The sequence below is a fragment of the Nomascus leucogenys genome, chromosome 2, assembly GCF_006542625.1.
Source record: "Nomascus leucogenys isolate Asia chromosome 2, Asia_NLE_v1, whole genome shotgun sequence".
NCBI lineage: Eukaryota > Metazoa > Chordata > Mammalia > Primates > Hylobatidae > Nomascus > Nomascus leucogenys.
Genome location: NC_044382.1, coordinates 63,371,172 through 63,385,902, shown reverse-complemented (window position 1 = coordinate 63,385,902; position 14,731 = coordinate 63,371,172). Strand labels below are relative to the sequence as shown.

General features: G+C 55.0%; 1 protein-coding gene across 4 annotated transcripts in view; it reads left to right on the top strand.

Annotated features, from left to right (window-relative positions):
* The window catches only part of SLC12A3 (solute carrier family 12 member 3), a 49,390-nt gene that overhangs the window by 10,339 nt on the left and 24,320 nt on the right, over nt 1-14,731 (top strand). For all 4 annotated transcript variants that reach the window (XM_030822970.1, XM_030822975.1, XM_030822961.1 and 1 more), the window contains exons 9-19: nt 2,148-2,232; nt 3,137-3,291; nt 3,607-3,714; nt 4,195-4,318; nt 6,441-6,542; nt 8,091-8,246; nt 9,308-9,407; nt 10,406-10,517; nt 10,825-10,965; nt 11,764-11,870; nt 13,793-13,875. In XM_030822970.1, coding sequence (XP_030678830.1) covers nt 2,148-2,232; nt 3,137-3,291; nt 3,607-3,714; nt 4,195-4,318; nt 6,441-6,542; nt 8,091-8,246; nt 9,308-9,407; nt 10,406-10,517; nt 10,825-10,965; nt 11,764-11,870; nt 13,793-13,875 — 1,273 coding nt within the window. The remainder of the gene's footprint in view (nt 1-2,147; nt 2,233-3,136; nt 3,292-3,606; nt 3,715-4,194; nt 4,319-6,440; nt 6,543-8,090; nt 8,247-9,307; nt 9,408-10,405; nt 10,518-10,824; nt 10,966-11,763; nt 11,871-13,792; nt 13,876-14,731) is intronic.

Below are 14,731 nucleotides of genomic sequence, written 5' to 3'. Positions count from 1 at the left end.
GGGCTGAGATCTCAGATCTAGATGCAGGAGGCAGGATGGGGGTTGATGGCTGGCGTATTTGTGTTTTCACCACAAATTGGGTGGCTTAAACACAGACCTATATTCCCTCCCAGTTCAGGAGGCTAAAAGTCCGGGATCCAGGTGTCGGCAGGACCAGGCTCCCCCTGAAAACCCAGGGGAGAATCCTGCCTTGCCTCTTCCTAATTTCTGGTGGCTGCTGACAGTGGCTTTCCTTGGCTGGCAACTGCATCACTCCAGTCTCTGTCTCTGTCTCATATGGCCTTCTTTCATCTGTGGGTCCTTTCCTTGTAAGGACACCAGTCACTGCATTTGGGGCCCACCCTAATCCGGTATGACCTTATCTTTACTAACTGCATCTGCAAAGACCCTGTTTCCAAATAAGGCCACATTCTGAGGTTCTGGGTGGATGTGAATTTTGGGGGACACTATTCAATCCACTAGAGGCAGGGTGGGAGGCTGGCGTGTTCTGTTGGCTTTGGGGCTGGGGACCCCATGTGCATGGCCCAGTTGAGTCAAACAGGTTTGCCGGGCAGGGCTGGCAAGTCTATGCCTGCAGGGGCCCCACAGAGCCCTGGGGTGGAGACTCCACCCAAAGCCCTGGGAGACCGAGGCAGAGAGAAGAAATTCAACAGCTCCACGTCTGGGTCACAGAGAGCACTTGGTCAAGGCTTGGAGATCCCAGCAGACCTGGGCTCCAGAGACTCCAGCTCTACATCTCTGTTCCCATTTTTCTCAGGCCTGCCACATCCTCCCTCCCACCTCCTCCTGGCAGCCCCCGACACACTTTGACTTGCTCCTAATCTGTGGTGCCATCTGCTAACTCGATGGTGAGCAGAACAGCCCAGGGAAGGCTGGGGGGTGGTTATAAATTGACTTCCCGTGGCAGACCTGGCCTTTGCCTCCAGGTTGGGGTCTGTGTCTGGAGGGTGAGCAGGTCTTGAACTTACTGTAAAAATCCCAGCCTGTGTTGCTGCACCCAGGATTAGTCCTTGGAGCCCGAGGATGTGGACCTTGGTGTGGTCAGGCCCAGAGCTGGGTCCTCCTCACAGCTGTCTCTGCACTCAGCTTCCCCACCAGCTGAGCAGGGGTGCCCAGGCCACTTCTCAGGAAATTACATTTGAGAAAGTGCCTAGAAGAGTGGAACACACGCTGTGTTCGTGGAGGCTTGTTATCACTGTTAAGAAAATACGAGCGGCCAGGCGCGGCGGCTCATGCCTGTAATCCCAACACTTTGGGAGCCCAAGGTGGGTGGATCACTTGAGGTCAGGAGTTCAAGACCAGCCTGGCCATCATGGTGAAACCCCTTCTCTCCTAAAAATACAAAAATTAGGGCGCCTATAGTGGTGATACATGCCTGTAGTCCCAGCTACTTGGGAGGCTAAGGCAGGAGAATCGCTTGAACCCGGAAGGTGGAGGTTGCAGTGAGCCAAGATCTTGCCACCGCACTCCAACCTGGGTGACAGAGCAAGACTCTGTCTCAAAAAAATAAATAAAAATAAAAAATAAAAAAAAAAGAAAGCAAGAAAATACGAGCCGAGATTTATTTCTCAGAATGGAAGGAGAAAGTTTGGGGTGTATCCTATTTATGGTTGAGGAACCAGACAAATCAATTGGTGCATAATGATTGAACATACCGTGAGGGCTGGCGGGGAGGGGAGTCCTGATCTGGGGTGTCAGTGTGGCTTAATTTATTTCACCAACATCCCTGACAGATGAGGGGCCGGGGTGTGGGAACACAGCCCCCTGCCCAGCTGGCCGCCTGGAACTGAACCCAGGCAGGCCGACTCCAGAGCTCACCACCCTGCCCCTGCCCTCACCACCCTCAAAGCAAGCCCTGGCCAAGTGCCCTTTGTGGCCCAGGCGTGGAGCTGTTGAATTTCTTCTCTCTGCCTCCATCTCCCAGGGCCTTGGGTGGAGTATCCGCCCCGTGGTCTTGGTTGTGTTCATCCCTCTCTGGGGGTCCTCAGTCATGAGGCTCCTTCCTCTCTGTGCTGGAACGGGGGCTCTGAGGGGCCAAGGTCAGAGGTTGCTGCCCCCAGCCTCAGCCTTAGACAAGGAGGACAGGCCCGGAAGGCGGCCCAGGGGCTGCCTAATGCCCTCCCTCCCTCTCTCCCTCCCTCCTGCAGGACCCTGCTGTAGCCATCCCCAAGGGCACCCTCATGGCCATTTTCTGGACGACCATTTCCTACCTGGCCATCTCAGCCACGATTGGTAAGTGGCCGGCCCAGCCGGTCAGGAAGAGGAGGGACCTGGCTTCTACCCTGCAGTGTCCCAAAACCCCAACCACTGGAGGGGATCAGAGGGTGGCGTTCGACTCTCTAACAGCAGGGAGAGCTGGGCTGGGAGGGTGTGGCGGCCTCAGGATGTGAAGCCTTGAACCTATCTCTGGGGTATCTTGGCAATGATCAGAGCATCTTCATGGCAGTGGGCATGGCGGGGTCAGACCAGGCTCCTTGGGTCCCTTGAAGGCCCAGATTCATGAGTGTGAAAATCCTACAGGACAAATCTAGGAGTGATGATGATGATGATGATGATGATACCAGCAACTGACTTCCCAGGTGCCCCGCCCTTTGCATTCCAGTCCTATCACTGTCATTTTCCCTATTTCACCAAGGAGAAAATGGGGGCTCAGAGAGGTTAAGTGACCTGCCCAGGGTCACACAGCCACTGAATGGTGGAGCTGGGCTTTGAGCCCAGGCCTGGCCTGTTAACACCTGCCTTGAACTGAGATCCTCACAGGTGCACTTCCCCGCAGTGGCCCCGTTTGAGGCAAGCTGTTCACAAATGGCCAAGGGAGTTGGTCCAGCTCACAGCCACTTGAGGCTTGAGATCCAGGTCTCCGATCTAAGGAGGACATTGTGATCTTGGTCACTTAAGCTCTCTGCGCCTCTGTAAAATGGCAACGATAACAAAAATAATAGTAAGCCTGCTCGTAGGTTGTTGTAAAGTACTTAGCATGGCTCCGGGCAAACCTCCATTGTCATCATTATCATTGCATAATGAAGGGACAGCTTCCCATCATCTGCAGCACCTCGCCCTCTGCAGAGGTGGGGCTGGAAGAGGACAGAATAAGGAGGGAAGGGAGACCTCCCCATGCTCTCCTTCCTCCTCTCAGGCTCCTGCGTGGTGCGTGATGCTTCTGGGGTCCTGAATGACACGGTGAGCCCCGGCTGGGGTGCCTGCGAGGGGCTGGCCTGCAACTATGGCTGGAACTTCACCGAGTGCACCCAGCAGCACAGCTGCCGCTACGGCCTCATCAACTATTACCAGGTACCGCCAGGAGGGCTGACCCACCAGATGCAGTGGGGGCTGGGTGGAGGCTGCAGGGCCCCTTGCAGGCCTGGAAGTTTGTGGGGGGGGACATAGTTTTGGGGGTTGGGCCCTAGGCTTAGGAGAGAGGAGTTCAGAGCCCAGGTCTGTCCAGTCCCGACCTGTGGGTGGACAATGGGATCTCCAGGGGTGGGTCGTGGACTCAGATGGAAGCTCAGGACCCAGCCCCTGCCCGCAGTAGGGAATGAGGTGCCACAGATGGGGGCTCCTGGCTGAGCCCCCACCGTGGAGTCCCTGAGCCCCAAATCCCCACAGACCATGAGCATGGTGTCAGGCTTTGCGCCCCTGATCACGGCTGGCATCTTCGGGGCCACCCTCTCCTCCGCCCTGGCGTGCCTTGTCTCTGCTGCCAAAGTCTTCCAGGTGAGGCCGCAGAACGGGGTTGAGATGACAGGGGGTGGGGAGCCTGGGCTAGAGGCACAATAGGGCAGGTCCCTGGGTGACTGCTACAAACACCTGAAGGTGTCATTAGAGTGGGGTGTCTAGCCAGAAGGGAAAAGGAGCTATCAGCAAACTCTTGAAGGAAGCAGCCCCCTCCGACTTGACGAACACCTGCAGTCCCCACCCCAAACTCCCACCTGTGCCACCTGCATCCTGTCTGCAACTCCACCATTCAAGCTCTACCCGAAGCCATCCACCCCCCAGTCATGCTCTTTTACTGTCTTTATGGTAGGGCGGGGAGGGTGAAGGGAGGTGATCATCCCTGTTTAATAGAAACAGACACCAGGACCCAGGTTGGGGAGGTCACAGAGGGCACTGAGCCGGGGCTGGAGCTCAGGTGGCCCCAGGGGAGGGGAAGTGGCAGATCCCAGCCTGGGGGTGAGTGCGGCATCTGTGCTGCAGTGCCTTTGTGAGGACCAGCTGTACCCACTGATCGGCTTCTTCGGCAAAGGCTACGGCAAGAACAAGGAGCCCGTGCGTGGCTACCTGCTGGCCTACGCCATCGCCGTGGCCTTCATCATCATCGGTAAGGCTCTGCCAGGGCTCACAGGGCCTGGCCTCCTGTTCCCCTGGCCGGCCATGAGGGTGTTGGGGGCCGGGCTCTTCTCCTGCCTCCTCATCTCCCTGCCGGGCCCGACAGTTAGTGGGCACTCAGAGGCTAAGTCTTGAGGGGTGAGGCCCCACCTGGGAGGAGACATCGGGGGGCCATGTGATCCTTCCCCTTCCCACCTCCAGGCAGGGTGGCTCCCAAACCATGTCAGGCAGCAGAGCCTTCTGCTTTGTTAGAAGAGAACCCACCTGGTCCTCTGGTCTGCATTCATGTGTCCTGGCAGCTAGCATCCCCCTCCCCAGGCCTAAATGAACCCCAGAACACCTTTGGAGCATGGGACAAGCTGACTGGTCCCTCCTTGGGATGGGATACCAATGGCTGGTCAGTATCCTCATAGGTATATAAACTAGACAAACCCAGTTCCTCAGGCCTAGGGCTTCTAGACTCCTTGGGCTTCAAGGTGGTAGATGTCTTAAGAGAAAAGAGCCCAGGTAATCGGTTCATTAGATCAACTTCCTATCCAGGCTTTGCCATGTGCCAGCTGTGTGACCTTAGACAAGTTACTTCACCTCTCTGAGCCTCATTTTTCTCATCTGCAGAATGGGAGCGATAGTGCCTAACAGGTGTGTCTCAGATGGGCAGGAAGTGACCACGTGTGCAGGAAGACCTACATGCATTCATATATGCACACGCCCTCACATATGCACACATACTCACATGTGCACACGCCCGATACTTGCCTAATTTACTTAGCCATGGAGGCAGAACTCACGAGGAGAGAGGTGGCCATGCTGCAACATGATGTCCCCTGGCCCCTGCTCCCTATGCAGGAGTGGGATGGGGGTGGATTACTGGCCAGCCTCCCTGGGCTCGTGGGCACCCTCCTGCCAACAGTGAACCCATGCTGTTCAGGCTGGCATCACAGTCCATGAGATTTGCCCTGATAGCCTAGTCACTATTACCCAAGGTAAGCTTTCCAGACACCGGGCACTACTGGGTCCTGGACCACATGAAGAGGTGGCAGGGATGGAAAAGTCTGGTCAGACTTGATGTTCCCCGGGCCCCATCTCTGCTTCCTGCTCACTGGGGCCCAGAAACACATTTCCCTGCAATGTACCCTGATTCAGATTCAATGTCCTTTCATCTGGGTGGGTCTGACTTGACTTCAGACTGAGGACCATGATCTCAGATGCTCCGGGCAGGGTTCTTAGGTGATTACATGAAATCATGGACAGAGGACCTGGCACATTGGTGCACATCGTGTTTTGGGATCCCCAGAAGCAGGCCCTGAGACAAGGATTCATACGTAAAAGTTTATCTGGGGTGCTGGGGGCAGTAGCAGGGGAGGGGAACAGGGAGACAGGGAAGAGGAAGCAGTTCTTGGGTGGGTTACCACTGGGGTACCAGTGGGGTGGAGCTGTGTTACAGCCTTAGGTGTCCTGGGCCACATTGCAAAATGTATTTCTGGCCGGGCACAATGGCTCACACCTGTAATCCCAGCAGTTTAGGAGGCTGAGGCAGGCGGATCATTTGAGGTCAGGAGTTCAAGACCAGCCTGGCCAACATGGTGAAACCCTGTTTCTACTAAAAATACAAAAATTAGCTAGGTATGGTGGTGTATGCCTGTAATCCAAGCTACTAGGAAGGCTGAGGCAGGAGAATTGCTTGAGCCCAGGAGGCAGAAGTTGCAGTGAGCCGAGATCACTCCACTGCACTCTAGCCTGGGTGACAGAGCGAGACTCTGTCTCAAAAAAAAAAAAAAAAAAAAAAAGTATTTCTTGCTGTAATTTGTGGTCAAAACAGTGTGACAGCCACTACCCTTGGTCATCCCATAGCCTGATGTGGTCTACTCTCACACTGACCCCCACTTTCTTAAAAGCTGGGCGCTTACAGTTTACAAGACACCATCCCTTTACGCTTCACAAAAGGATGGACCCATCTCACAGATGAGGTGGACCCATTTCACAGATGAGAAGGTTGAGACTGACTGAGCCTTGGTGCCCTGTCTGGGGTCCCCCACCCTGGGAAGGAGGGTGCCAAACCAGTCCTTGGCAGAGTTGCCCAACAGGCTATCCTCTCTCTCCCTGGGTCCCCGAAGCTGAGCTCAACACCATAGCCCCCATCATTTCCAACTTCTTCCTCTGCTCCTATGCCCTCATCAACTTCAGCTGCTTCCACGCCTCCATCACCAACTCGCCTGGTAAGCAAACCCTTCACCCACCTCAGGAGGAGGCACCCAGGGGGTAGGGGGAACTGGGACATGGAGGGGGAGTGGGAGGCATGGGTGGAGGTCGGCAGCCCAAGGTCACCTCTCAATTTAAAACCACTGAAAGGGAACATTAATATAATAATACCAGCTCTCGGCTGGGCGCAGTGGCTCATGCCTGTAATCCTAGCATTTTCTGGAGGCCGAGGTGGGTGGATCACTTGAGGTCAGGAGTTTGTGACCAGCCCGGCCAACATGGTGAAACCCTGTCTCTACAAAAATACAAAAATTAGCTGGGTGTGGTGGCGGTCACCTGTAATCCAAGCTATTCGGGAGGCTGAGGCAGGAGAATCACTTGAACTGGGAAAGGGGAGGTTACAGTGAGCCGAGATCGCGCCATTGCACTCTAGCCTGGGTGACAGAGCAAGACTCCGTCTCAAATAATAGTAATAATAATAATGATAATAATAATAGCGGCTCTCCTTTCTCATGCACTGACAGTGTGCACTTCACAAGGATTCATACATTGTTTACCATCTATAGGGGTTTTCCATTCTTTTCCTTCCCCAGTTTTACAGGAATCAGAAGCCTGATTCCTCAGAGAAAGAGAATTGCCCAAAGTCACAGCTAGGGCTGTCACACACAGTGCTGCAGGTTGCACACTGCATAACTCTAGGAGGCACCATTCATATCATAGATTTCATACATTTGCATGTTTATGATGGAAAACTTCTGGCAGATGGCAATAAAGAATCTTGAGGAAGACTTTTTCTTTTCTTTTTTTTTTTTTTTGAGACGGAGTCTGGCTGTGTTGCCCAGGCTGCAGTGCAGTTGCACAATCTCGGCTCACTGCAAGCTCTGCCTCCCGGGTTCATGCCGTTCTCCTGCCTCAGCCTCCCCAGTAGCTGGGATTACAGGCGCCCGCCACCACACCCAGCTAATTTTTTGTATTTTTAGTAGAGATGGGGTTTCAGCGTGTTAGCCAGGATGGTCTCGATCTCCTGACCTCATGATCCGCCCGCCTCAGCCTCCCAAAGTGCTGGGATTACAGGCATGCCTGGCTGAGGAAGACTTTTTCTAACCAGCTCCAAATTGCCATTGTCTTTTACCAGGCCACCTTTTACATAGACCCCAATGTGTGTAATGGCCCTGGAGTTGCACCATGAGGCAGCTGTCACTAGTGGCTGCCCTGGCCTGGCCTGCTGGTGGGGAGCCAGGCAGAATCATGTCCTTCCCCCTCCATCTCACACCCTTGGCGCCATGGGAGCTGGTGCTGTTGCTGACATGGGATGTCCTGTGGCTGTATTTGGCCAGAGCTGGATGCTCCTGGTGAAATGCCAGCCGAGGCAGGCGTGTGGTTTGCCCCAGAGCCTGTAGACCCAGCCCCAGGAGGCAGGGTAGGTGGTGCTCATGGCTGGTGGGTACAGGCTGGGATCCCAGCTCTGGGCACTGTGGCATTACTGCCAGGCCCTGCCCAGCAGCTCTGGCCTAGAAAGAGGCTCGACTGCCAGGCATGCCCGCTGACTGGTGCCCTCGGCCCAGGGTGGAGACCTTCATTCCAATACTACAACAAGTGGGCGGCACTGTTTGGGGCTGTCATCTCCGTGGTCATCATGTTCCTCCTCACCTGGTGGGCGGCCCTCATCGCCATCGGCGTGGTGCTCTTCCTCCTGCTCTATGTGATCTACAAGAAGCCAGGTGTGCATCTCAGCTGCGGGGCCGCGGCCCTCCTCCCCCAGGGTAGCCATGCAGGCGGCCCTGCCCTCCGCCCCGGTTGGAGGGCCCTGAGTCGGGCTCTGTGCTGTCCAGGGCCCCTCTCTGCCCCTCCTCTTTATCCCTCCCCATGTGGCAAGGAACCCCAAGGGATGTCCCCACTCAGGGCCTATGCCTCGACTTCTAAGCCATCCCTGGGTACCCAGGACCCTGGAATCCCCTGTCCGAAGGACCCTGAGTGAGCGTCCAGGGCCTGCTTCGGCCTCTTCCCTAGGGCTGTCCCCAAAGAGGGGCCAGCAGGCTGCTGTGCACACCTAGGCCTCAGGGGTGGCCGAGGGCTGGCTGTGTGGATGGCAGGCAGACAAAGCTTGGACTCCAGGCAAGGTCTCTGCTTGGCTGCAGGCAAGGACCCTGGAGTGGCAGCAACCTGAGGGCAGGAAACAGGACTCTGAGAAAGCCTGGGATTCTAAGTCTCAACCTGGGCTTCTAGGCCATGGGATGAAGGTTTGGCAAGGCAGGAGGATATCGTGTGGAGCTTGATGTGTAAATTTTTTGGGGGGGACTGGGGGGCAGAGTCTCATTCTGTCACCCAGGCTGGAGTGCAGCGGCACAATCTCAGCTCACTGCAACCTCCACCTCCCGGGTTCAAGCAATTCTCCCGCCTCAGCCTCCTGAGTAGCTGGGATTACAGGTGCATGCTACCACACCCAGCTAACTTTTGTATTTTTAGTAGAGACAAGGTTTCACCATGTTGGCCAGGCTGGTCTCGAACTCCTGACCTCACGTGATTCACCCACCTCGGCCTCCCAAAGTGTTGGGATTACAGATGTGAGCCACCGTGCCTGGCCTTGATGTGTAACTTTTCAACGTGCAGCCACACGGTCCGTAGGCCTCCACCCTGCAGGCTGCCCATCCCAGGTGGCCCTGCTCCCACGGGTGCCCGGTGCCTAGAGAAGGCCGACATTGCCTCTGTCCCTCCACGTGTCTGGTTTCTTCTAGCGATTCCTAACACTGCTCTCACCCCCGCTGCTCCCTTGCTCCCCCAGAGGTAAATTGGGGCTCCTCGGTACAGGCTGGCTCCTACAACCTGGCCCTCAGCTATTCGGTGGGCCTCAATGAGGTGGAAGACCACATCAAGAACTACCGGTGAGCAGAGCTGCTGGGACCCACATGGGACCCTGGGGCCAGTGATGGCTCCACCCTGGGAGTTTCCAAGCCTAGAAACCTGATCCAGGCAGACCCAGGGTGTGTGCAGCCTCCACTCAGAGAGGCAACAGAGGTGGAGGAGCCACCCAGCCACCACGAGACAGGGGTGGACATATCCTGATGGGGACCAAGCAAGTCAAGGGGCCTCTCCATGCCTCAGTTTCCACAGTGGAAACATGCTTTGTTTTCAAGCTGATTGTTGCTGCAGCTCCCATCACAGTATCCTCGGAGCCAATGGTGATGAACCTCCCCTGGGTACCCTTCAAAGCTGATTCCCCTCTTTGTAGAGGAGGTTTATGCACCTGCCATCCTCTTCCCACCAGATCCTAATAATTATTGGCAATATCTATTTATGTCATGCTTACTATGAGCCAGGTGCTTGCAAAGTGCCTTACACAGCCCTACAAGAACCGGCTGAGGTCCAGGAAATTACTAACCCAGTCATGGACAAGAACACTGAGGCACAGAGAGGTTAAGTAACTGGCCCCAGGTCACACAGCTGGCGAGTGGCCGATTAAGTCTGGCTCCAGTTGACTCAGGTCGTGGCCCTTGACCACTGCCCTCTGCTGCCTCTCGACGCAGAGGCTGAGTCACCTTCCTGGGTAACTGATGAGTTTGTAAGTGACGGGCTTCCTCACTCCCAGACTTGGTTCTTTCCCCTACTGTGCTGGGCTAGGCAGGGCAGGGGACATGCATGGGGGGTAGCATTTGGTGGCCTGAGCAGGAAGGACCAGGGAGACTAGTGTGGAGGTCACCAAAAGAGCGGGAAGGGCCCCAAAAGTCACCCTGGATTTACAGGCGGGAAGCCGAGGCCCCAAGCATGTAGGGTCATGCTGGTGGCCACACCGCCATTCAGGGAGCCTGGGAGGTGCCTTTCGCACCCAGACCCCCGTGGGCTCTCTCCTGATGGCTCCTGCCCTTTTCCCTTCCCTCCTCAGCCCCCAGTGCCTGGTGCTCACGGGGCCCCCCAACTTCCGCCCGGCCCTGGTGGACTTTGTGGGCACCTTCACCCGGAACCTCAGCCTGATGATCTGTGGCCACGTGCTCATCGTGAGTGGCCCCTGGAGGGGTGCAGGGCAGTACTCCTGGGGGAGTCGCCTGGGTGTGACGTCCACACCCCATTCTCTCCCCTTCCTGGCCCCTCTTGTTGGCTTCTCCCCCAGCTGCCCTGATTCTTTTCTGCTCCCTCCCTCTCCCTTCCTCCCCCACTCCTTGTGTTTCCCTTATCTGGGCAAAAGAAAAGGGCACCGTGGGTGCTGCCAAGCCCCCGGGGTGGCCTCCAGGGCAGGAGAGGGGCTGAATCTCAGGCTGGAGGGTGAAGGCAGCAGGTGATGTCCCCTGCCCCTCCCACCCACAGGGACCCCACAAGCAGAGGATGCCTGAGCTCCAGCTCATCGCTGATGGGCACACCAAGTGGCTGAACAAGAGGAAGATCAAGGCCTTCTACTTGGATGTCATTGCCGAGGACCTCCGCAGAGGCGTCCAGATCCTCATGCAGGTGCCGTGGACTGGGGGCTCCCCTGCAGGACTTATGGCTCAGTGGCACAACCTGGAAGGCAGAAAGTCTTGGGGGCCCCTTGCTTAAGCCCCTTTTGGTGCAAAAGGAGCCCCAACTTTTTTTTTTGAGACTTGTTTTGCTAGTCACCCAGGCTGGAGTGCAATGGTGCAATCTCAGCTCACTGCAACAATCTCCGCCTCCCAGATTCCTGCCTCAGCCTCCCGAGTAGCTGGGATTGCAGGCACCTGCCACCACACCCGGCTAATTTTTTTGTGTTTTTAGTAGAGACAGGGTTTCACCATGTTGGCCAGGCTGGTCTCAAATTCCTGACCTTGGGTGATCCACCTGCCTTGGCCCCCCAGAGTGCTGGGTTTACAGGCATGAGCCACCATGCCTGCCCAGAGCCCCAACTTTCTTATGTCTCCAGATGTGCTGATTTTGGGCACTTTCTCGGAATGCCGAGGACCTGGGAAACTGACTTGGAAGCCTGTGGGGGCTGGTGTCACCTTGGCCAATTCTAACTCTTGGGGGCCCTGGGAGGGATGTAGGGTGTTGGTGACCAAGCGAGAACTAGAATCGAGGATTCTGGAATTCAGATATTTCCTCCCATCAGTCATCTTTCTCCCAATAAAGTTTTGTTTTGTGCAAAACAAAAATTTTTAAGATTATATATACATATATATATATATTTTGAGAATCAGCACATCTGGAGACATAAGAAAGTTGGGGCTCTGGCCAGGTGGATCACCAACTCTGCCCCTCTGATGGGTTCCCCATCTCACCCCTATCCCCTGGTAGGCCGCAGGTCTCGGGAGAATGAAGCCCAACATTCTGGTGGTCGGGTTCAAAAAGAACTGGCAGTCGGCTCACCCGGCCACAGTGGAAGACTACATTGGCATCCTCCAGTGAGTCGGGGGAGGGGAAGGGGCTTGGGATCTGTTAATTTGGGCCATTGGGCCTTGAGAAGTGGAAAAGAAGTAGTGGGTGCTTAAGAAGTTGAGTCCTGCTGGGCAAAGTGGCTGGCATCTGTAGTCCCAGCTACCTGGGAGGCTGAGGCAGGAAGCTCACTTGGGCCCAGGAGTTGGAGGCTGCAGTGAGCGAAGATTGCACTGCTGCACTCCAGCCCAGGCGAAAGAGCAAGACCCCATCTTTGAAAAAGAAGTTGAGTCCATTTGCTCAAAGTTAAAGAAGAAACAGGCTGAGGCTGAAGATGCCCGTCTCTGACCTATGAGTCACGGATACCAAAGCCAGCCGGGGCCAGGCAGGTAGCACCACGAGTGAAGTGGGCCAGGCATGGGGTGATAGGGAGCAGTGGAGACTGTGGCAACCCAGTGAGAGTGGCTCCTACTTGGCTCGTGTCCATGCAGAATGGGCTCTAGTGCCCGTGCAGAAATATGGGCCCAGTGTTGCCAGATCTTTTAATTTTTCAGAGTAACTGCAAACGTGAGTTTTTAGGTGAGAACCTCATGCCTCCCTGTGGGCTCCAGAAGGTGCACAGGGAGCCAGCTCAAGAGCTCTGAGGCGGTGCCCCTGAACACGGAAATGAAACCAGGCCCTGAGGATGGAACTCCCTGGGGACTTCAGGGCTGACTCCAAACTCTTCATCAGTGCTTGCTGTGTGAGGTCCAGAGATGCCTCCCTGAGTGGCTTTTCCGTGTTGATGTTGTTGTGTGTGGTATCACTGAACAACATGAGGCTGAGGGTTGGGGCCCTGAGACCTGCTTGCAGGTATGCTGTTAACCAGCTGTAGGACTCGGAGCAATCCTCTCAGCAGGTGCTAACAGAATTACAGCAGCAACTGACAGAACACCTGATCTCCAGCCTCCCTCCAGCTCCAACATTCCAAACCTTCAAAAAGCAGGGCCTGAAAGGTCCTTGTCCTGGAGATATGTGATCTAAGGAGCCCAGGGAGGGCAGTGCGCAGCCCATTGGCCCAAACCCCAGTGATGGGCAGGCTCTTGGGCACTATGTCAATCAGGCAGTACATACACCTTTGGAACAAGAGTCTTCCAGACATCTTTAATTTTTTTATTTTATTATTTTTATTTTTGAGACAGAGTCTCGTTCTGTTGCCCAGGCTGGAGTGCAATGGTGCGATCTTGGCTCACCACAACCTCTGCCTCCCAGGTTCAAGCCATTCTCTCGCCTCAGTCTCCCGAGTAGCTGCGATTACAGGTGCCCACCCCCACACCCGGCTAATTTTTGTACTTTTTAGTAGAAACGGGGTTTTGCCATGTTGGCCAGGCTGGTCTCGAACTCCTGACCTCAGGTGATCTGCCTGCCTTGACCTCCCAAACTGCTGGGATTACAGGCGTGAGCCACTGCGCCCGGCCTCCAGACATCTTTATAGACAGCCTATTGCTGGAGTAAAGCTCCTCTCATGAGCATGTCTGTCCTTTGGTCCACAGTCTCAGCCATGTGATTCTAATCCCAGCTGCTCACTCCCTTAGCTGTGTGATCATGGGCAAGTTACTCTCCAAAACTCAGCTTTTGCATCCATAGAATGGAGGTAATAATTACCATCCCCACCTCCATGGGCAGAGTTGTGGGGGATTATCCAAAAGTATCAGGAGGACAGGGAGGACTTGGTTCCCCTGAGTACCAGATCTGCAGGATCCACGGTGCCACAGACTGTAGAGCTGGAGGAGTCCTGGGGTACTCTCCAATTCTGCCTGTACAGGATACAGATGGGGAAACTGAGGCCCAGAGAACAGAAAGGGCGTGGTAAGAGGCAGAGCCAACTCTAGACATCTGGTCTCCTGGGTGCCAGGTCACCTCCCTGGTGGGAGCTGGGGGAGAAGCTGTACCTCTCCTCCTCTCTTTCCAGCGATGCCTTTGATTTCAACTATGGCGTGTGTGTCATGAGGATGCGAGAGGGACTCAACGTGTCCAAGATGATGCAGGCGCACAGTGAGTACATGCCCCACCCACTCCCAGAAAGTTCTAGAACCCATTTTTTTTTTTAAATGGCAGAGGGAAAAATGAGTAAGAAATAAAAGGTTACAGACTCACAGAAAGTCACCTCTTAATGGTCCCTTAGAGCCCATCAGGTTTCCCAGAAAGAGAAAGCAACGTGTTCAAGGTCATGCTTCCCAGCTAGGGCAGAGCCAGGACTGGAACTCAGAGTTCCCCGAATCACAATCGGGTCGGGGCAAAAGGATCTAATATAGGCTGGACATGGTGGCTCACGCCTGTAATCCCAGCACTTTGGGAGGCCAAGGCGGGTGGATCACCTGAGGTCAGGAGTTCAAGACCAGCCTGGCCAACATGGTGAAACCCTGTCACTACTAAAAATACAAAAATTAGCTGGGCGTAGGAGTGGTGCACACCTATAATCTCAGTTACTTGGGAGGCTGAGGCAGGAGAATCACTTGAACCCGGTAGGTGGATGTTGCAGTGAGCCGAGATTGTGCCATTGCATTCCAGCCTGGGTGACAAGAGCAAGACTCCATCTCAATGAAAAAAAAAAAAAAGGATGTAATAGAAAACCAGGAAAGAGGGGAGAGGAAAATGCCTGCAGGAAGATGCCAGAATATGAAAATACATAATGACCATGGGAACCGGGCATTTTGGTCCACTGAGTAGGGATGTGTTTTGCATTTTAAAGTCATATATGACTGCAGACTCTGAATTAGAAATATTTAGAGAGGCTGGGTGTGGTGGCTTGTGTCTGTAATCCCAGCACTTTGGGAGGCTGAGGCAGGTGGATCACTTGAGTCTAGGAGTTCAGGACCAGCCTGGGTAACATAGCAAGACCCCGTCTCTA